Here is a 23,831-nt window from a genome sequence, read left to right as displayed (position 1 = left end):
TGGGTTTGGTTGCCATCATATTATCATGAGGATGATATCTCACAGGCACCCACTCTCTTCTCTGTAATGTGCCTCAGACCAGGGCTGTGTCCCAAATGTCACCCTTTTCTCTATGTAGGGCACTACTTTTGATCAAGGCCCATAGACTCTGGTCAAAAGTAGTGCACTACATAGGGCCTATAGACTCTTATCAAAAGTAGTGCACTACATAGGGCCTATAGGGCTCTGGTCAAAAGTAGGGCACTACATATTGGATAGGGTTCCATTTGGGATGCAAGTCAGGTCTCTTTAAAGGGGTCAATAGTTTACAGGTCTATTTAAAGGGGTCAATAGGTTACAGGTCTCTTTAAAGGGGTCAATATTAAATGTAAAAAGAGTGACTGATGCGCTGTCTGGCCCCTTGACCTCGCCTGTAATGACATGAAATAGATTCGGCACAGAAATGACGTTAAAGGCCGGGTACGGTAAATAAACACTCCTTAATATATAAACGGTCCGAGAATCCCAAGTTAGGCTTAAGAGGTTGATTTTATTAATGAAACCCTTTATTCCTGCATGTGCTACAGCAGATTTTTCCACATTGTCGTTTTCCTTGAACTCTTGAATTTCTGCCATGTGATGATTTGACATTGTCATGTCTCCATATTCAGGAATCAAAATCCTTCCAAAATCATAATGATGATCCCTAATCTTCTAACAGGTGACTGAGAAGTCTTTCATCATTTTGGAAACAAACACATTTCATCCATGAATTGCTATCCTGTGTGAAATAAAAATCACTGGGAATGCTCCATGCTTGGCCACCTCTGGCACATAATCACGACACTGGTGACCTTCAGCTCCTCAGAGCGCTGTCATCCTCCACGAGTGATCTATTCTGCCCTGGGTGAGCCTCACCACAGCTCCTCAATGCTCTGTGATCCTCTCTTCAGCCCTGGGTGAGCCTCACCACAGCTCCTCTGTGCTCTGTGATCCTCTCTTCAGCCCTGGGTGAGCCTCGCCACAGCTCCTCAGTGCTCTGTGATCCTCTCTTCAGCCCTGGGTGAGCTTGGCCACAGCTCCTCAATGCTCTGTGATCCTCTCTTCAGCCCTGGGTGAGCCTCGCCACAGCTCCTCAGTGCTCTGTGATCCTCTCTTCAGCCCTGGGTGAGCTTGGCCACAGCTCCTCAATGCTCTGTGATCCTCTCTTCAGCCCTGGGTGAGCTTGGCCACAGCTCCTCAGTGCTCTGTGATCCTCTCTTCAGCCCTGGGTGAGCTTGGCCACAGCTCCTCAATGCTCTGTGATCCTCTCTTCAGCCCTAGGTGAGCCTCGCCACAGCTGGGCCCCCTGAGTATAGCCCAGAGAAAGAGCGAGAGAGCGTGCTTGTATCTGTGTGGGTGTGCGGGGAGGGGACAGATATGACAGTTGTGACCCATACCCTCAGGATCAGGTGACAGGGGTGGTGGTAAGCAGGGAAGGAGGTGGGGTGATGAGCACGGAGCCTTGTCTCTCTGGGTGTCCAGAGGGGCTGTATTCCAACAGAGGACAAGGGCCAGATGGCTTGGCTTTAGTTTTTGCTCGTCACACACGATATGTGATTACCTCCAGGTAATGCCTGGAAATTGGAATGATGATTAATAATGAGTTGTAATCTGTAGTAAATATTGCACAACAGCACCAGGCAAAGTAAGGCAGGTATCCAGTATAGCTAGCCAGGAAAATATCAGCCTGGGAATTGATGCCAAGTTCAAAATCATTTCCCAACATTGAAAAACAATACGTCTTGACAAATAAGGTTTTTGCAACTTGATATTGATGAAACTCTTCATACCAATGTTTCATTTCACTTTCTTCTTTCTTCAATCACAAGGTGATTGAATCCAAGGTCAAGGATACAGTATTTCTTTCACAATATGCCTATGAGATAAACCCAGTAAACATGGAAACCCTTGGCCATGAAGAGATTGCGGAAACAATTTACAACATTGTGTTATGTCAGAGCACACAGCTGCTAAGATGGTGAATCACTCTAGCCTATGAAAACATGCGGATTCTGGCTAAAAACAAGCTTTCTTCATCGTTTCCCCAGAGAAGGTGTATGATGACCTTGAACAAGGAGACTCTCCGGCCTAGCTCAGTGATAATATCTGGAGCCCAGTTAGAAGGCGCTGGAGCAGGACTGGGGACAGCCCACACCGGCCCATCTGACAGCCAGGAGTCAAACACCACACACCCACAGAAAGTCTGGGGACAGAGACATCAGACAAGGCCTGATAGCAGAGGGGATGTCATGTGTAAAGATGCAACGAGTGATTCCCATTCATGTGGATCTGTTTATTCAAGGCTCTGCGACTGAGAGACCTGGACAGATTCAGTTTTACAACTAGTTATTTATGACTTGAAATGTCTGTCAGTTTGACATAATTACACGTTATGTAAGTGCAAACCACAAGTGTCTGACCATTGGCCATGTTCCCTATTGGGTCCTGTGTAAAATGGGGAGTTTGTTTGTGCCAAATTTGTTTGCAGACAACAATTTTCTAAGGTTTGCAGTAGGCAGTTGTGAATATTTGTATGGCTCCGTCTGATTCAAGGCAAGATGTTTATCTGTGTTTGTGCCAAATCAATCAGATCAGCTCCAACTACGTGTATGAATCTCAAATGGCATCAATGACCGGCCTTGTTGGTAGGCTTTCTGACAAGACAGGTGGATGAATGACCGGTTCTTCTTGACTTTAATAGCATGCCAGCTGATTTTAATAGTCCATTGTCACACCTTCCATTTCACCTTGTGCTACCTTAGCCTTGAAGGTACCATGCTTGTGACACATTCATTAATCATTTCCATGGGTGTTTGTCAGTGTTCCTTACCCTTCTATCTGATGCAACTCCGTGAAAGTGCAAGAGCAGGGCAAGACATTGTACCAAATTAATATGTAATGATACTTCATATAATAAATAATAAACCATAGAACAATGAAGACAAAAATATATCTGGAAATCAGAGAAATGTGTCTGTAGGAAATGGAACTTTGGCAACCAATTTGCAGTTATGTGATAACTTTCACACTTAAATGTGTCACTTTAGTCTTGTGTTAGTTGTTCCGTGGAGTAACAGTGAGGTGAGAGTTTCTCCGCATCGCTTATTTGATCTCTCACTCTCCCTCTTCTATACAACAGGAAAGGAGTCAGTGGCCAAACGGCTTCTTCTAGCCATACTAAACAAACCCCTAACAACACCTAACAACATTCCATCACACTTTATCTGAGTACTCATCATAATGCCAACTGACATTGGATGACTGACAATAGTCCCAGTCATGCCAGATGACAACAGAAATTATAGCTATATCTGACTACAGATACGTTCAAATACACTGTGCACAAAACATTAAGAACACCTGCTCTTTCCATGACATAGACTGACCAGGTGAATCAAATCCAATCAAATTGTCTTTGTCACATGCTCCGAATCTTACAGTGAAATGCTTACATACAAGCCCTTAACCAGCAATGCAGTTTATAAAATATACCTAAAACAAATTTGAATAGGAATGAAAAGTAACAACTAATTAAAGAGCAGCAGTAAAACAATAGCGGGGCTATATACAAGGGGTACAGAGTCAATGTGTGGGGGCACCAGTTAGTCGAGGTAATATGTACATGTACAGTAGGTAGAGTTATTAAAGTGACTATGCATAGATAACAACAGAGAGTAGCAGAGAACAGTCTATGACTAGGGTGGCTGGAGTTTTTGACCATTTTTAGGGCCTTCCTCTGACACCGCCTGGCATAGAGGTCCTGGATGGCAGGAAGCTTGGCCCCAGTGATGTACTGGACTGTACACACTACCTTCTGCCAAAGGGGGTGATGCAACCAGTCAGGATGCTCTCGATGGTGCAGCTGTAGAACCTTTTGAGGATTTGAGGACCTATGCCAAATCTTTTCAGTCTCCTGAGGGGGAATAGGTGTTGTCGTGTCCTTTTCATGACTGTCTTGGTGTGCTTGGACCATGATAGTTTGTTGGTGATGTGGACACCAAGGAACTTGAAGCTCTCAACCTGCACCACTGTAGCCCCGTCAATGAGAATGGGGGCATGCTCAGTCCTCCTTTTCCTGTGGTCCACAATTATCTCCTTTGTCTTGATCACGTTGAGGGAGAGGTTGTTGTCCTGGCACCACACGGGCAGGTCTCTGACCTCCGCCCTATAGGCTGTCTCGTCATTCTCTGTGATCAGGCCTACTACTGTTGTGTCATTGGCAAACTCAATGATGGTGTTAGAGTTGTGCCTGGCTGTGCAGTCATGAGTGAACAGGGAGTACAGGAGGGGACTGAGCACGCACCCCTGAGGGACTCCCGTGTTGAGGATCAGCATGGCGGATGTGTGTTGATAATGTCATTGTTCAGCCACGACTCGGTGAAACATAAGATATTCCCGTTGGTAGTTTAATCTTGCTCGTAGGTCATGGATTTTCCAACGATTACACGTTGGCCAATAGAACAGATGGCAGTGGGGGTTTACTCGCTGACCTACGAATTCTCAGAAGACAGCCCGACCTCCGCCCCCTTTTTCTCCGGCTTCTCTTCACGCAAATGACTGGATTTTGAGAAATTTTCTTGAGTTTCTCCCGTTCTTCTCTGCAGATCCTCTCAAGCTCTGTCAGGTTGGATGGGGAGCATCGCTGCACAGCTATTTTCAGGTCTCTCCAGAGATGTTTGATTGGGTTCATGTCTGGGCTCTCGCTGGACCACTCAAGGACATTCAGAGACTTGTGACTCCTGCGTTGTCTTGGCTGCGGGGCGTTGTCTTGTTGGAAGGTGAACCTTGGCCCCACTCTGAGGTCCTGAGCGCTATGGAGCAGGTTTTTATCAAGGATCTCTTTGAACTTTGCTTTGTTCATCTTTCCCTCGATCCTGACTAGTCTCCCAGTCCCTGACGCTGAAAAACATACAGTACCAATGGGAGAAACTCCCCAGATACAGGTGTACCAAGCTTTTAGAGTCATACCCAAGAAGACTGGAGGCTGTAATCGCTGCCAACGGTGCTTCAACAAAGTACTGAGTAAAGGGTCTGAATAGTTAATACATTTGCAAAACAAAAAAAAAGTACTTTGTCATTACTGGGTATTGTATGTAGATTGATGAGGGGGAAAAACGATTTCATCCTTTTAGAATAAGGCTGCAAAGTAACAAAATGTAGAAAAAGTCATGGGGTCTGAATACTTTCCGAATGTATACTACAGAAAAAGGATCTTCATTTAATCATGACAGTGTTGCGAGGACATTGTTCAGCTCCCTGTTAGGGTTTCCATTCCCAGAGGATTACCCCTGCTCTCTGAAATTCAGTCAGTCAGTTACTCCCAGTCCCAGGCACTGGCTTTTGAGTGAGGGGGAGGACCATGTCCAAGTCCCCCTGCTCTGCTCCACTCTGCTCCCTCACGTCACCCATGAGCTTTGTTTTGATCCCACTGCCATCCATTATACTTTGTCACCTCTTAAGCCCCCTGTGTCCTCAAGATCTTTCCTCTCCTCATTCACACAGCACATTCCCCTCTTCCCACTACCATGACTGCGGAACGATGTCTTTGGGTGGGGGTGCTGTCGAGTAAAAGGGGGGGGGTTCTCTGCTCATACAGGAGTAATAAAGTTATTTGTATATACAGTACCAGTCAAATGTTAGGGTTCACCTACTCATTCCAGTTCTACAGTAGTGAAGACATCAAAACTATGAAATAACACATATGGAATCATGTAGTGACCAAAAAAGTGTTAAACAAATCAAGATATATATAATATTTGAGATTGTTCAAAGTAGCCACCCTTATCTTTGATGACAGCTTTGCACATTCTTGGCATTCTCTCAACACACAATATCAATATGATACATAAACGACAACAAACCAATGGTCATGACCATCAAAGGGGCCATTGGTTGTTAATGACTTGATGAACTGTGCTAATTTGGAAGGACAGTCAGAGAGACATTATTGTAGTGTACAGTCTTTTGGCTGAAACCGTGGACCAGTGGCAGGGAGTGTCACACATAGTAAGAGGATGTGGGTCATTATACGACATGTATCAGTAGTGAGAACTGATAGCTGGATGAGGAGTCAAGGATTAGTCCACTAAGCTTGTTGTGACCACAGATTGTGGGGCAGCAGCAATCAAAATGAGCACAGAGCCTTGCCAGTAGGGATTAGAGAGAGATGTGGTGGGGAGGGTGCTGGTCTAGCTGTGCTGGTACGTTTACTGGCAAACACCAGAGCTATCGAGAAGTCCCATTGCTATGTTACAGTAGATCACTACCCAAACAGAATTCCCATCGATTCTTTTTTTATAACATACGGCGAATGTCATTACTGTGCCTATTTTCGGTTGTCCATTATCAGAGGAATATACATTATCTTACATTATATTTGGATACATTGTCATTTTCTATCCAGCAATGGGCTGTGAGCACTTTGTATTGTTTACGAGGTCCCACTAATACTGACAGCCCTCGCTCTCTCTCTCTCTCTCTCTCTCTCACCGTGTCTGTTACCCAGAAAGCTTTGTTGTCCCTCAACCAACATGTATCTGCTTAACTGGTTTAACAAAGACATTTAGTACATGCACAATATACTGTTTGCTGTGGCGACATGGAGCTTTCCCTGTCTCTTTTTTAACCTACTACAGAAATGAGCTAAGTCAGTGGTCAATGTAAAACTAGCTATATCATGATTGAGGACTTATTCTGCCTCTAACACTGCCCGTGTTACGTTAGGAGCTGTGAAAATGGGACTCAGAAGTACCACAAAGGTGAACAAACAATACATGATTGTGAGAGGACAATGACCATTAATGTTAGAATCATATCCTTGTAACCTAATCTCCACACCTATCATAAAGGGGGTGATTAACGACTCCAACCTGTAAACCAGAGAACGGTTCCAGACTGATGCTTATCAGCCTGTTGTTTATTCACGTTGAAATACCGCCAACAATTCACCAAAGATCTTGGAACAGAAAAGTTGTTTTAAAGTGCTTCCTCTTAAAGGCCCACTCTTAGCCTAAATATGATATAAAGCCACAAAACTCTTCATCTTCTAACCATATTGAGGATGTTAGCAGTGGTTGCCCATAAGTTCAAATCATTTTTATCTGTTCAGGTGTACTAATATCAGAGCGAGCATCTTTATTATTATTTATGTGTGTATGAGTGTTTTGCTCTTAAATCAAGAAACGCAACCGTCTTCATGACATGAATGTATTTTTTTATTACATTTTGCATTTATTAAAGACAAATTTTCTCGACAACATACATTAAGCTGTGAATCAGATGTTAAGGAAGGAAGCAGTGTGACATCACAATATCTTACAGTTCAAAAGGAGTTGAGAGAGTGTCTCTGATGCATCTGTCAGTGTGTATATATATATATATAGAGCAAGGGTGGAAGACAACGGCACACACCACAGAGACTCACTGTCCACAGTAACCATGGATACCGCAGCCAGAGATGCAGTCTGCACTATCGGGGTTCAAATGACCTCCCCTTTACCAAGCCTAGTCTCATGATGATGCACTCATTGCAATCGAACCCTACGTGCATCTGTGTACATGTCAGTTCAAATGAACACATACTATATATGCCTCAGACGTGGGGATGTTCTACACGTTCTTCTTGCATTGGCTGTGGATGATAAATAGTTGGCTTTTCTCCATTGTAAATCAAAATCTGCTCGGGATCAAGAAACTCTACATAATATACCAAGAGAGTGCTCTGTTCATTTGGGGAGACGTGGTCAATAAAAATGAATATCAAGCAAAAAAAAACAAAAACAAGTGTCAAACATCAGATTGTTCAGTTAAACTCTCATTCACCTTGATAAAGGGAGTTAGTACAAATTAAATGACTTGAATCCTCCTGAAACATGTGTTTAAAAAAAGGTTAAATACAGCTCCTAATAGTTATGAAACTCTTCTCTATCACAGGAACCAGCCTGCTTTTCACTGTCTAGAGTGTACACTAGGAACCAGGTGTCATATCAGCACAGTATGTTGCTGTGTTTCTCCTTCATTAGTGTTAGATTATTGCTGTGCACCAGCAAGACCCAAAGTGGCCCTCTCAAGAACAAACATGATTCACTCCAATCAAACAGCAAAATAAAAGACAATACCAGGACTTATTGTATGAAGAAGGAAAAAACCCATCACACACACACAACATCGTTGACACTGGCAGCACAACAAACGGGTTGCTTTAAGCGCATCATTGGCACAATCAGAAATGAACCACAAATAAGAATGTGGGGGTCTTCACCCCCGGTATATTTCTAGGGACCAGAATTACAACAAGGACACCTACATTCTATATTTGCCTTTATCAAACCAGGGAAAAGATGACATCAGAAAAATACCACAAAGAAACATAGTTAACAGCTAAAGAAATTGTCACTACTCAGGGTGTAAGGCACAAATGTACATGTGGAAGAGAAGCAGGCTATCAACAGATGTAATCCAGTCAGAGGCCTGCATGACGCGCCTAGAGAAAATGGGACGTTTCAGAACCTGCCAAAATGGCCGCTCTCCACACCTGGCAGAGGGCCCAACATCCACACACTTCTCTTTTTCATGTGTGGACTTCCATGTTTTTTTCCCCCTTTGCACTTTACATGCAAGAATGAGGCTTGTTGGCACGCAGTGAGCCAGCAGCCAACCCGGGAGAGAGAGAAGTTACTGACTGCAAAGCCACAGTGCCGAACATACGTAGATAGATGCCCATGGAGGAGTGATTTAGGGAGTGAGTTCCAGGAGTTGTGTGTTTTGTCTTTTTCTGACTGCTTTAACATGGGAGGTTCTGCTCCAACATGTAGGTTCCATCTAGCACAGTTAAATAAATATCTCCTCCTCAGACAGAGGTCACATACAACTCAAGCTTCAAAAACCAAAGGACCTAGTGGACCTTTTGTGTCAAGAAAGTGGTACTGGCTCCAGTTGAATGACTTAAAATAATTTCACACTTGATTAATTCATATTAAAAGATTTTCTCTCTGAGCCTAAAAAGTCAGTATTTTCAAAAGCACTTATTAAAAATAAATACAACAAGCTATTAGTATTAACAGTCATGTGTTATTCAGTAACCAGTGCAGGAGATTCTCAGACCAAGGCTTTTTTAACCAGAACTTGATTGCTGTGTCCAGTTGCTGTAACACTGAGAGGCGTTTCACAGTTTTCCACGTAAACTTAAGCTGTCGCTCCAGTCGGAGCTCACTGTGCCCAAGTGCTTGCTGGGAGAACCCTCCAGTCCTCACTATACAATTGATCCACTTTTCTCCCGCTGTCTGCTTTTGGCAGTCGGTTAAGAAAACAAAACATCAGTCAAGTCATGGTGTTCAAATGTCCAACACAACCACGTCTTGAATGCTACAACGGTGACATGTTGCTCTTCAATGAAATGTTCATGAAAGTAATTTTCTTCTCAGTAGCAAGTGTTCTGAGGAACTGGGAGTCAACAGCCTGAGCTCAACAACAACAACAACAACCATTTGTAGAATATTTACATATATATATATATATAAAAGAAAGATCTTTTAAAAGTGTGTTGCATTTGCTGTACATCGACCAAAGACTAAAGGAGATGCAATGGTGTTCCCTGTTTTGTTTTCTGAGCGTGATGATTATGTGCAGGAGTCATTGGACTTGACGCTCGTCGAGAGGGACATTAAAGAGGGTTTAGGCGGGACGTCGGGCTTGAGGTGTTTGACCCCGGTCCGGGGCAACGAACCGTAAGAGCTTATGCTGGGTTGTCGGGAGAGGGACATCCCCTGGGAAGTCATGTGCATGGAGTCCACCCTCTGTGGGGCGGGGGGCGGCATCTCCACGCGGTTAAAACTGGGGTTTCTGGACATGTGGGAGGAGTTGGACGAGTTGGTGTTGTGCTTTTTGAGTGCAGATCCTTTCTGGGCGCTCATCGGGTAGCCTCGCTTGAACTCGTGGCCATAGACAGAGGAGTGGACCTCCAGCCGCTTGCCCATCTGCGGCACGGCGGGGGGGATGGTGAGGGAGGCCTCCCTCTGGGGCACACGAGGCGGCAGCCCGTCGCTCTCCACCAGGTTAAGGCCGTGGCAGGGGCTCTTCAGGGCCTTGTACTCCAGCGTGGCCCCCTGGTCATCCAGGCTCATCTGACTGAGGTCACTGCGGTGGGGCTGCTCCACGTACTCATGCTGGTAGGCCTTCTGGTGCTGGTGCTGAGGCAGCACCACCACACTGGGGATGTGGCCCGGGGAGGCCCTCAGAGCCAGGTCAGGGGAGATGACTGGGGAGCCCATGGGCGGCAGGTCCTTGGTGCAGGCGTTGATCAGGTTCTGGTTCCTCTCCCACTCGCGGCTTCCCCAGCTGGGCTTGCGCCTAGGCTGCATGGGGGTGGACTCTGGAGTGGGCATGCCGGCAAGGTCCAGGTGGTGCTGGTCGGCTTTGATCAGCATCTTGCCATTGGTGAGGCGGCCGTTGTGCATGAGCGGGGTGAGGATGGCCTCTGGGTGACCGTCCTTGACCCCGGTCTCAAACAGACCCGTCAGCTTGGTCACACTGTTCATGGATCCCCTCCTATCGTGAACGTGGTCCTTGTCTTTACGCCTGGTCAGCTCAACATCTCGCCGCCGGTGGTCACACACACAGTACACGAGGATACCAGATAAGATGGCGCCCATGGCGAAGGCCAAGATGACAGCGATGGCCAGCAGTGTGACAGGGACCAGCTGGTCACGCCCCTTCTGGTAACTCTCACGAATAACCCCTGCAAAGACAAGGATTAATTTATTTCAAATATATGAGTGATCGATGACTTAGCTGAAAATCTAATGGTTAAATTAACTGACGAATGAAGCACAAATAATCAGGAAACATTTGTCATATCCAATTTGTACTATTTGCAGCAATACTGTAGCCTACTGTCAGGACATGTTATCAGTTTAAATCCAGCCTTACACTTGGCAAAAATGAGCTCATGGTTCCTACAATGAATTCAAAGATTAAACCTTGGCAGTTGAAATGAAAAAGATATATTAGATAAATGAACGCTCAAAAGGAAAGCTTTTTTTTACTTGATGCAAATGGGACTAGTTTCATATGGCTACGATACAATCTCATATCAGAGAATAACAGTAAAAATGTCATGTTTGTCATTTATTATCATGTCTTGTCCCTGTGCTCCCCATTCTATTCGTTTCCCTCTGCTGGTCTTATTAGGTTCTTTCCCTCTTTCTATCCCTCTCTCTCCCCCTCCCTCTCTCACTCTCTCGCTCTCTCTTCTCTCTATCGTTCCGTTCCTGCTCCCAGCTGTTCCTATTCCCCTAATCATCATTTAGTCTTCCCACACCTGTTCCCGATCCTTTCCCCTGATTAGAGTCCCTATTTCTTCCTTTGTGTTCCGTTCCTGTCCTGTCGGTTCCTTGTTTAGAATTCACCGTGCTGTGATTGTGTATCGCCCTGTCCTGTCGTGTTTTTGCCTTCATCAGATGCTGCGTGTGAGCAGGTGTCTCTGTCAGCTACGGCCTGCGCCTAGGCGACCTGCAGTCTGTGGCCGCTTCTCCTGTTATTCCCCTCTACAGACTAGAGGATTTCTGTTATTCCCTGTTTGGACATTTCCTGTTAAGGATTCAGGATTTGTCGTTTTCTGTTTGGACTTGAATAAACTCTGTTTCTGTTAAGTCGCTTTTGGGTCCTCTTTCACCTGCATGACAAAAAATCTCTGATTAGACCTCCAAATCAAAGGAGTCGTGTCATACATTTCTTATAGGCCACTTTCCAGGGCCAGCTGTAAAGAAGAAGAAAAAAGACAGGTGGTTGGTTTCCGGGCAACTAAAAGACAGGCGGTTGGTTTTCCGGGCAACTAAAGTGATGATTCAATAAAAATGCAGCAAAAAATGATGACGAGCATCTTGGCAAAGGAAGGGAGAGAGAGAAGATATTGGATGGAATGAAACAACAGTAGGTTGTTTTTAATTAAATGGGCACAGCTCCGGCGTTAGGAGTCCTCATCACTATAAACACAGACAGAAGTGATAACCTCCAGCTCCTTGATAAATGTGTTATCTAATGCCCATCCAGAGTTACTAGAGTTACATAGAAAAATACAGTCCTCACCAAGTACAGATGTATTATGCATGTATCACTATGCAGAGGTGGTGATGAGCTACTTTAAAGGGGAGGATTAGGCAGTTGGTTTCCATCAGACCTATGCAGAGATGGTGATGAGCTACTTTAAAGGGGAGGATTAGGCAGTTGGTTTCCATCAGACCTATGCAGAGATGGTGATGAGCTACTTTAAAGGGGAGGATTAGGCAGTTGGTTTCCATCAGACCTATGCAGAGATGGTGATGAGCTACTTTAAAGGGGAGGATTAGGCAGTTGGTTTCCATCAGACCTATGCAGAGGTGGTGATGAGCTACTTTAAAGGGGAGGATTAGGCAGTTGGTTTCCATCAGACCTATGCAGAGATGGTGATGAGCTACTTTGATTAGGCAGTTGGTTTCCATCAGACCTATGCAGAGGTGGTGATGAGCTACTTTAAAGGGGAGGATTAGGCAGTTGGTTTCCATCAGACCTATGCAGAGATGGTGATGAGCTACTTTAAAGGGGAGGATTAGGCAGTTGGTTTCCATCAGACCTATGCAGAGATGGTGATGAGCTACTTTAAAGGGGAGGATTAGGCAGTTGGTTTCCATCAGACCTATGCAGAGGTGGTGATGAGCTATTTTAAAGGGGAGGATTAGGCAGTTGGTTTCCATCGGGTGTGCCGTACTACAGTATACTATACATACTGTACACAGTATGTCATACGTCATTAGGAGTACTATAAAGATCTGAATAATGTAATACCTGTATCCCAAATGCCACCCTATTCCCTATTTAGTGTGCTACATTTATCTATGGCCCTTGGGGCACTCTGTAGGTAATAGGGTGCCATTCAGGATTACAGTCCCAGTTTATGTTTCCAGCTTGGCCACATCACTGTGGTGCTGGATGGAGAATCACGGTTCCCATAACACAGATAGACACTGATCTTTCGTGGAATGAAAAGGTGAGCCTGTGGAGTGTCTAAAACGAACATCTATAATCCTGCTTCGTTCGTCCAAAAACTGGAATATAAAAGAAACAGCATTTTTCCTCATTCCGCCCAAATGAAGTGCTTATCAGTGGAGTTGTCTTACTGAATGATTTCTGTGAGGAGTAACACGTTTTTATCTAGTCTGTGGTATTAATTGATGACGTGTGTTACGCGGAGGCCTCTGATGACTAAATGACCTGCCTCCACGTGAAACATCTGTTTCTCATCTGAAGTTGGTAACATCAGAGGGTCTTTCATTTCTTCCACTTTCTTCTTGTTTCACACGCCTCTGCTGACATTTGTAAGCTTTCATCTTTCCCTTCTATGCCACAGCACGGCACACTGTAATTTACTCCTGTGTTTTCTGCCAGTTATTGTCTTGTGACTGAAATTACATCCAGCTATAGGTTTTCTTTAAAAAGTGTTGGACTGAAACGTTTGACTTTATACATAAATAAAAAAGGATTTGAATGTATAACCAAACAGCACTTGAGGTTAGCAGCTCTAAAATATTTTGTGGAAAGAAATGTGTGCCGTACGCGAGTTGTTTTCTGGCAGTACTGGTCCCTTCCATTTCAAACCTTCTCGAACATAAATACATCAGTCTCTGTCTCGCTCGTTTTATTATGGGAGATCACGGACAACTTTGGTACAAAATCTTTGTGACATTGAATTTAAACACATGAATCATCCACAATGGTGCAGTTCAAATACTGGCAGGTGGATTTGAGTGGAGAACAACAAGTCAGAGGGGTTGAGCATGTCAGAGCTAAGCGTCCGCTGTGGAGAAAAGAGAGCTATGGAGCTGGCCGACTGTCTTCTCCCAGGGTAAGAGGAAGGTTAATGCCTCTCTGAACCAACAGTGACTGGGTCTCCCTCAAACATAGCTCCCCTGCCTCTAGCAACTGGGGGGGGGGGGGGGGGGGCTCCTCAAACATAGCTCCCCTGCCTCTAGCAACTGGGGGGGGGGGGGGGGCTCCTCAAACCTTTCATGTATGAAGTCTATTGTTTCTCAAATGAACTTCAAAGAGGGTGCAACAAAAGGACAACAGGCCTCAGACAAATCCAAAGACAGCAGGCTTTTAAATCAAGGTGGCTTCCCTCATTTGAAGGGCTCTTTCATCAAGTAAACAGATGTTCAACTTTTTAATACTTGGATGTTCTTGGTTGACATTGAGAATCCCAGAGTATCTAGGACAGCGTGTTGAGGCTTAACATTTAAATAAAGCAATTTTAATTATTTGTTGCCTCGTAACGATGTTATCTTGTGTGAGGTAATAAACAGTGATTTATATCTTCCAGTTTTGACTCTTCTCAGACTGCAGTGTGAAAGGCCACCAGAATACATTTAATAGCCAACAATCTAATTTGAATTTCATACCTCCAAAAGCATTCGTGTCAAAAGAACCCAGCACTTCCTTGTAAATGAGAAACACTGTCATCAAGAGTGACAGAGATGTGTGAACATTCTCACAGACAGTCTTTAATCCATGAAATTAGTGGATCCTAGTTGTTGCTTATACTGCCTGCTTGGTCTGGGAAGACGTTAAAGCCCCGTTTGCATCACAGTGAGTTTTTCTAGGGCTATAACCTCTGACTAGGGCTATAATGTCTGACTGGGGCTATAACCTCTGAGTGGAGCTATAACCTCTGACTAGGGCTATAACCTCTGAGTGGAGCTATAACCTCTGACTAGGGCTATAACCTCTGACTAGGGCTATAAACTCTGACTAGGGCTATAACCTCTGAGTGGAGCTATAACCTCTGACCAGGGCTATAACCTCTAAGTGGAGCTATAACCTCTGACTAGGGCTATAACCTCTGACTAGGGCTATAACCTCTGAGTGGAGCTATAACCTCTGAGTGGAGCTATAACCTCTGACTGGGGCTATAACCTCTGACTAGGGCTATAACCTCTGACTAGGGCTATAAACTCTGACTAGGGCTATAACCTCTGAGTGGAGCTATAACCTCTGAGTGGGGCTATAACCTCTGAGTGGAGCTATAACCTCTGACTAGGGCTATAACCTCTGACTAGGGCTATAACCTCTGAGTGGAGCTATAACCTCTGAGTGGAGCTATAACCTCTGACTAGGGCTATAACCTCTGAGCGGAGCTATAACCTCTGAGTGGGGCTATAACCTCTGAGTGGAGCTATAACCTCTGACTAGGGCTATAACCTCTGAGTGGAGCTATAACCTCTGAATGAGGCTATAACCTCTGACTGGGGCTATAACCTCTGACTGGGGCTATAATGTCTGACTGGGGCTATAACCTCTGAATGAGGCTATAACCTCTGACTGGGGCTATAACCTCTGAGTGGGCTATAACCTCTGACTGGGGCTATAACCTCTGAGTGGAGCTATAACCTCTGACTGAGGCTATAACCTCTGAGTGGAGCTATAACCTCTGACCAGGGCTATAACCTCTGACCAGGGCTATAACCTCTGACTAGGGCTATAACCTCTGAGTGGGGCTATAACCTCTGAGTGGAGCTATAACCTCTGAGTGGGGCTATAACCTCTGACTGGGGCTATAACCTCTGACTAGGGCTATAACCTCTGAGTGGAGCTATAACCTCTGAGTGGAGATATAACCTCTGAGTGGAGCTATAACCTCTGAGTGGAGCTATAACCTCTGACTAGGGCTATAACCTCTGAGTGGGGCTGATAACCTCTGACTGGGGCTATAACCTCTGACTGGGGCTATAACCTCTGACTAGGGCTATAACCTCTGACTAGGGCTATAACCTCTGAGTGGAGCTATAACCTCTGAGTGGGCTAGAACCTCTGACTGGGGCTATAACCTCTGAGTGGAGCTATAACCTCTGACCAGGGCTAGAACCTCTGACTGGGGCTATAACCTCTGACTGGGGCTATAACCTCTGACTGGGGCTATAACCTCTGACTGGGGCTATAACCTCTGACTGGGGCTATAACCTCTGAGTGGAGCTATAACTTCTGACTAGGGCTAGAACCTCTGACTGGGGCTATAACCTCTGAGTGGAGCTATAACTTCTGACTAGGGCTAGAACCTCTGACTGGGGCTATAACCTCTGACTGGGGCTATAACCTCTGACTGGGGCTATACTGGGGCTATAACCTCTGACTGGGGCTTTAACCTCTGACTGGGGCTATAACCTCTGACTGGGGCTATAATCTCTGAGTGGAGCTATAACCTCTGACCAGGGCTATAACCTCTGACTGGGGCTATAACCTCTGACTGGGGCTATAACCTCTGACTGGGGCTATAACCTCTGACTGGGGCTATAACCTCTGACTGGGGCTATAACCTCTGACTGGGGCTATAACCTCTGACTGGGGCTATAACCTCTGACTGGGGCTATAACCTCTGACTGGGGCTATAACCTCTGATTGGGGTGATAACCTCTGAGTGGGGCTATAACCTCTGACTGGGGCTATAACCTCTGACTGGGGCTTTAACCTCTGAGTGGGGCTATAACCTCTGACTGGGGCTATAACCTCTGACTAGGGCTATAACCTCTGACTGGGGCTATAACCTCTGACTGGGGCTTTAACCTCTGATTGGGGTGATAGCCTCTGACTGGGGCTTTAGCCTCTGATTGGGGTGATAACCTCTGACTGGGGCTTTAACCTCTGATTGGGGTGATAACCTCTGACTGGGGCTATAACCTCTGACTGGGGCTTTAACCTCTGACTGGGGCTATAACCTCTGACTGGGGCTTTAACCTCTGATTGGGGTGATAACCTCTGATTGGGGTGATAACCTCTGACTGGGGCTTTAACCTCTGACTGGGGCTATAACCTCTGACTGGGGCTTTAACCTCTGATTGGGGCTTTAACCTCTGATTGGGGTGATAACCTCTGACTGGGGCTTTAACCTCTGACTGGGGCTATAACCTCTGACTGGGGCTTTAACCTCTGATTGGGGCTATAACCTCTGACTGGGGCTTTAACCTCTGATTGGGGTGATAACCTCTGACTGGGGCTATAACCTCTGACTAGGGCTATAACCTCTGACTAGGGCTTTAACCTCTGATTGGGGTGATAACCTCTGAGTGGGGCTATAGCATACACAGGCATTGTCTGAAAAGGATAACATCTCAATCACATTGAAATGCGTTCAGTGATGTGTCCCTACCACATGCTGAAAGACTAAGGGCTCTATTCAGTCTGTATTGTCGAAAGTGCTACAGATTTTGCGATAGAAATGTTTTGGTCATTTTGAATTGACATGCAGCGTTCACAGTTAATGCTGCCTCTGCCAACGTGGGAACATTGCCTTAAATTTCAATTGGGCTTTTTGCGCCGAATTTCCACGATACAGTTTGAATAAAGCCCTAAATGGTGCCAACACAAAACATAATATGGACCCAGCTGACTGGAAGGGAGGATGAATGGAAATGCCTTGAGGTTACATCTACCGTGCCTTGGAGAGAACCCCATTTTTGTGTTCAAAGATTGTGGTCGTCTTTTCAACATGGAGGACGAGGTAGACCATCACTCAGAGGAAGCTATGTGCCACAGAGAAAAGCAATCTCTGTGTTCAAAGATCATGGTTGTGGTCATGGTCGTCTTTTCAAAGCAGACCTTCATTAAATGTAGCTATAGCTACAGTGGGTATCAGAAGTATTTACCCACCTGGGATTTGATCATATTTTGTTGCATTACAAAATAGGATTGAAATAGATTTAACTGTGATTGTTTGTCATTGATCTAGACAAAATACTACATAATGTAAATGTAAAAATGTTTTGACAAATGTAATAACTATAATATAGTTGTTGCATAATATCACCACCTTTGTTTAGGCAAGCCTAAATTAGTTCAGGACTAACATTTGGCTTAACAAATCACATATTAAGTTACATGGACTCACGCTGTGTGAAATAATAGGGGTTGACATTATTTCTTATTGACTACCCCTTCCTCTGTCCCCCATACAGTCAATACTTACATTCAATACTTGACTCAGGTCCCTCAGTCAAGTCTTGAATTTCAAGCACAGATTCAACTACAAAGACCAGGGAGCTTTTCAAAAGCCTCATAAAGAAGGGCAGTGATTGGTAGACGGGTATCAATAACAAATCAGACATTGAATATGTCTTTAAGTATGGTCAAGTTAATAATGATGCTGTGGATGATGTATTAAACCACCCAGACACATCAACGATGCAGTCGTCCTTCTGAACTGAGATGCAGAAAACTGCTTAGGGATGGGCCAGGATCCCTGTGGAGCGCTTTGGACACCTTGTAGTCCATGCCTTGACAAATTGAGGCTGTTCTGAGGACATGAAGGGGTGCAACTCAATGATAGGAAGGTGTTCTTAATGTTTTGTCCACTCAGTTTGTTGTACTCTGTTTGAGTCATGGGTACATAAGAACCTTTTAGGACTCTATTTGTATTTTTTATTATTTACAATTATCGCTTAAAGCCCCACCTATTTAAGATGGAGAACACTGTGCTCAAGCTAAGCATGTGGAGATCTACTCAGATCAAACTGTGGAAATTAAAATCACTTGTTTTAATTGCTACGCATTTTACGGTGAATGGATTAAATAGAGCACCTTGGGTTTAAAATGTAAGAACACATCCGAAAGACACAAAGAGGAAAGACCCATGTGGATCCTGTGAATTGCAGACGTGCTGCACTGTATGTGTTCTCTGAGGCAGAGGTAAAAGAACCTAGCAGGGCAACACAATGCAAGCTAATGGGGAGGAAGGAAGCCTGTTGCTTGAAGCTCGATATAAATGGCGGAAGTACACAATAGTAAAAATAACAGGTCTGATTATTTTTCTGACCTCTGCAAACATTATTACTAAACAGTCTAAATAGATTAAACATATTTAGAATCAATAGGAGATGACATATCGTCTCTCTCGGTTCACCTTAACATTACAGGGTATGTAATCAGAGGCTTCCTGAGTAATCAGATCGTTGTCCTCATTTCTGTTATTCCCTTTATTCAGACTCCCCTACATACTTTCCAGCCTGATAGTGGTGTGTTCAAACTTAAATGGCATATTGCCACAGTAATTGTCTCCACTCTGAGGTTGTGCTTCTATCATGCCACACATTACAGGGAACTGAAGCTGAAAATAACCCTCTAGGTGCAACTGGCAAACTGTCTGGTGTAAAATACCAGCACTGAAGGTAGTGTTTGCTATGACAACCAGAAGGTATAGTGTTTGCTATGACAACCAGAAGGTATAGTGTTTGCTATGACAACCAGAAGGTATAGTGTTTGCTATGACAACCAGAAGGTAGAGTGTTTGCTTTGACAACAAGAAGGTATAGTGTTTGCTATGACAACCAGAAGGTATAGTGTTTGCTATGACAACCAGAAGGTATAGTGTTTGCTATGACAACCAGAAGGTAGAGTGTTTGCTTTGACAACCAGAAGGTATAGTGTTTGCTATGACAACCAGAAGGTATAGTGTTTGCTATGACAACCAGAAGGTATAGTGTTTGCTATGACAACCAGAAGGTAGAGTGTTTGCTATGACAACCAGAAGGTATAGTGTTTGCTATGACAACCAGAAGGTAGAGTGTTTGCTTTAACAACCAGAAGGTAGAGTGTTTGCTATGACAACCAGAAGGTAGAGTGTTTGCTATGACAACCAGAAGGTAGAGTGTTTGCTTTGATAACCAGAAGGTAGAGTGTTTGCTTTGACAACCAGAAGGTAGTGTTTGCTATGACAACCAGAAGGTAGTGTTTGCTATGACAACCAGAAGGTAGTGTTTGCTATGACAACCAGAAGGTAGATTGTTTGCTATGACAACCAGAAGGTAGAGTGTTTGCTTTGACAACCAGAAAGTAGAGTGTTTGCTATGACAACCAGAAGGTAGAGTGTTTGCTTTGACAACCAGAAGGTAGAGTGTTTGCTTTGACAACCAGAGGGTAGAGTGTTTGCTATGACAACAAGAAGGTTTTTATTTTTATTTTTTTAACCTTTATTTAACTAGGCAAGTCAGCTAAGAACAAATTCTTATTTTCAATGACGGCCTAGGAACAGTGGGTTAACTGACTTTTTCAGAGGCAGAACGACAACCTTGAGCTTACTAGTCCAACACTCTAACCACTAGGCTACCTGCCGCCCCAAACAACCAGAAGGTAGTGTTTGCTATGACAACCAGAAGGTAGTGTTTGCTATGACAACCAGAAGGTAGAGTGTATGCTATGACAACCAGAAGGTAGTGTTTGCTATGACAACCAGAAGGTAGTGTTTGCTATGACAACCAGAAGGTAGAGTGTATGCTATGACAACCAGAAGGTAGTGACAACCAGAAGGTAGTGTTTGCTATGACAACCAGAAGGTAGAGTGTATGCTATGACAACCAGAAGGTAGTGTTTGCTATGACAACCAGAAGGTAGTGTTTGCTATGACAACCAGAAGGTAGTGTTTGCTATGACAACCAGAAGGTAGAGTGTATGCTATGACAACCAGAAGGTAGTGTTTGCTATGACAACCAGAAGGTAGTGTTTGTTATGACAACCAGAAGGTAGAGTGTATGCTATGACAACCAGAAGGTAGTGTTTGCTATGACAACCAGAAGGTAGTGTTTGCTATGACAACCAGAAGGTAGAGGGTATGCTATGACAACCAGGGTGCAAATCACCACCATGTGAATAATATTGTTAATTGAATAAAAAAGGCCTATGTCTAAAACAATGATGAAATGAAATATACATATAGAATACACATGTAAACATGCAATATTGAAAAAGCAAAACTGTCCAGGGAAAACAGACACGTTTGTTGATTTACGTCCATTTCATTAATAGTGAACCATTAGAAGAAACACACTGAGAATCGTTTCCAGCATAACAAAATATGTTCCCATGTCCTATACATATCTACCCTTCATGGTACACAACCAGATTATTTATTTTCATAAACACAGATGCCATTCAAACCTGAGCCAGGGAGTAAAGTGAGAGTTAGTTGTGGACATACCGTTCAGGCATTAGAAAAGTGACTCTACGTTGAACACACGACATAGGCCACAGAGCAACGGGAGAGAAAACCTCCCTTTCCTTCCTTCCTTCCCTCCCTCCATCTGGATAGCTTTTGTAATGAACCCATAAATTGAAGAGACACACAGAGATGGCCACAGGTCGGGGGGGTGGAGGAGGGAGAGAAGGGGAGCACAGGATTCATTCCCTCAGACAGGGCAGGGGACAGATAGATAGGTATAACTCCAGTTGGTAGGGGGTAGGATGCTCCATAAATACGGTTAGTAATTCATTTTCACTACAATAAGGTACAGCCTTGGAACATTCCATCTGGACAGATGAAAGGTCCTGTGGAAGGGAGACTGTTCACAATGGTAACAGACGGTGGTGTGCAGGGAGGGAGGGAGTGTCGTGGGGGAGAGGTGGGATATCACACAGATAGATGAGCCCAGACACAACGGTGCTCAAATGTACTGTGAAAGCCAGAACTGGTCACCAAGCAACAGTGGTGCTCTCATCTGGTAGATGGGGAGTTACTAGATATCCACTGTTTCACCATTCTAATTATTCCAATGTGTTGCCCTAATACATATTGATACTGTCATATTCATTAACAGATAAGGATCCCAAAATGAGTGAGTTGCAAAGAGGAAGTTGGAATGTCATGTAATTTTAATTGCTAGCAGGGATGAATCTGGGGGCTAAGAATTTGGGAAGTTATAAGTCTTCGATATTTAAAGCTTAATTTATTTCAAAATATCTTCTGGTGATGATGAATTCAGATTTCCCTGTACTGTATGTACAGTATTCATATTGATTTGGCTAAGAGGGAGGTTTGATGTCTGTGGTTATGCTAAGAGATAGAGGCTGTCAGGACCTACAGCCTTGATGTATTAGATTGGCTCTCCTGTTGTGTTTTCACAGTACATTCGGCACCTGGAGCTAGGAATGAGAAGAGAAGTGCACCTGCACAGGTGAAAGAGGGATAAAGTAGAGGTCTTCAGGGTTTCAACAGACACAAAATTCAGAGATCCGACCCGGGACACGAGCGGATCGTGGTCCTAAATTCGGACTTTAGTCTCAGATCTGGGACGGGTCTGATATAATTGCCACGGGTCTCGGGTATGTGCAATTAAAATGTATCTACCGACTGGACTCGATTGGACCTGTCCTCTGTTAATTTAGTGTTTGTGTAATGAGATCTGTTTGAGCTTGTTATCTGGGTCAGCCAATTACAACTCAATAAAACGTATAGCTAATATCCGTCTGAAACTGGAGCCTTGGCCTAGGCTACTGTTGATTGTGAAGTCGGAGTCCCTTTTCATTAAAGTAAAATGAAAGTTAGAGGAGAAAGACTATCGTGAATAGGAGCCAACGAGGGGAATGTCCTCGGGGACAAGATGTAATATTGTAGAGGACAAAGATGAGAAGGACATTGGTGCAGTCAAATGGACTGTGTGCAACTCGCTGTTGAGGTTTGATGCAATTTTTATTTTTATTTATTTTTGTATTTATTATCAATTGTTTAGTCATTATTATTATTATTGTAAATTATTATTATTATTATTGTAGGCCAATTTAATAATCTAAACAAGTTATTTAAATAGCCTATGCAAAAAAGTGTTTTGTTTCATTTTGTTGATATATTTTTGTTGGCTAAATTAAGTTTTGTATTTAATGTTGGTCTCCATATTTATATTGAACAAAAATATAAACACAACATGCTACAATTTCAAAGATTTTACTGAGTTACAGTTCATATGAGGAAATCAGTCAATTGAAATCCATTCATTAGGCCCTAATCGGTCACAGATACCTTACAAAAATGGCCCTCAGGATCTCATCATGGTATTTTTGTGCATTCAAATTGCCATCGAAAAAATGCAATTGTGTTCATAGCTTATGTCTGCCCATACCATAAGCCCACCGCCACCATGGGCCACTCTGTTCACAGCGTTGACATCAGCAAACCACTCGTCCACACAACGCCATACACATGGTCTGCGATTGGTATTTGGTATTTTATTAGGATCCCAATTAGCTGTTGCAAAAGCAGCAGCTATTCTTCCTGTGGTCCACACAAAACATGAAACATAACATAATACAGAACATTAATAGACAAGAACAGCTTGTGAGGCTGGTTGGACATACTGCCAAATTCTCTGAAATTACGTTGGAGGAGGCTTATGGTAGAGATTAACATTCAATTCTCTGGCATCAGCTCTGGTGGGCATTCCTGCAGTCAGCATGCCACTTACATGCTCCCTCAAAACTTGAGACATCTGTGGCATTATGTTGTCTGACAAAACTGCACATTTTAGAGTGGCCTTTTATTGTTCCCAGCACAAGGTGCACATGTGTATTGATCATGCTGTTTAATCATCTTCTTGATATGCCATACCTGTCAGGATTATCTTGGCAAAGGAGAAATGTTCACTAAAATTGATGTAAACAAATTTGTGCACAACATAAATATGCTTTTTGTGTGTATGGAACATTTCTCAGATATTTGATTTCATCTTATGAAACATGGGACCAACACTTTACATGTTACGTTTATATTTTTGTTCTGTGTATTTTAAGGTTAAAATTAGGCCTGTCGTAAAATAAATAGCATTAGCCTATTGCTGTAATTTGTTGGGTAGGCCCTACGGTAGGCAATCACCTTTGTTTGTAATTAATTTAATGACGCAATATAATTACCTGTTCATATTTTCCATACAAACAATTACTTTAATTAATTTTTAAAGTTAAGCAACTTTTGTGAAGGTTTAGTGTAGCATAGCTATTATTAGGCTTAGCTACTGCAGGCCTATGAAGGC

The 23,831-nt window shown here is 43.8% G+C and overlaps 1 protein-coding gene across 3 annotated transcripts in view; it reads right to left on the bottom strand.

The window, feature by feature from the left end:
- Positions 1-7,213: 7,213 nt before the first annotated feature.
- Positions 7,214-23,831, bottom strand: part of LOC124034634 (semaphorin-6A-like) — a 110,766-nt gene continuing 94,148 nt past the window's right edge. For all 3 annotated transcript variants that reach the window (XM_046348069.1, XM_046348070.1, XM_046348072.1), the window contains one exon: positions 7,214-10,756. In XM_046348069.1, the coding sequence (XP_046204025.1) occupies positions 9,639-10,756 (1,118 nt within the window). In that variant the 3' untranslated portion in view covers positions 7,214-9,638. The remainder of the gene's footprint in view (positions 10,757-23,831) is intronic.

Source organism: Oncorhynchus gorbuscha, linkage group LG04 (genome assembly GCF_021184085.1).
Source record: "Oncorhynchus gorbuscha isolate QuinsamMale2020 ecotype Even-year linkage group LG04, OgorEven_v1.0, whole genome shotgun sequence".
NCBI lineage: Eukaryota > Metazoa > Chordata > Actinopteri > Salmoniformes > Salmonidae > Oncorhynchus > Oncorhynchus gorbuscha.
The sequence above is the reverse complement of the archived record's forward strand: the minus strand, read 5'-3'. Positions and strand labels throughout refer to the sequence as shown.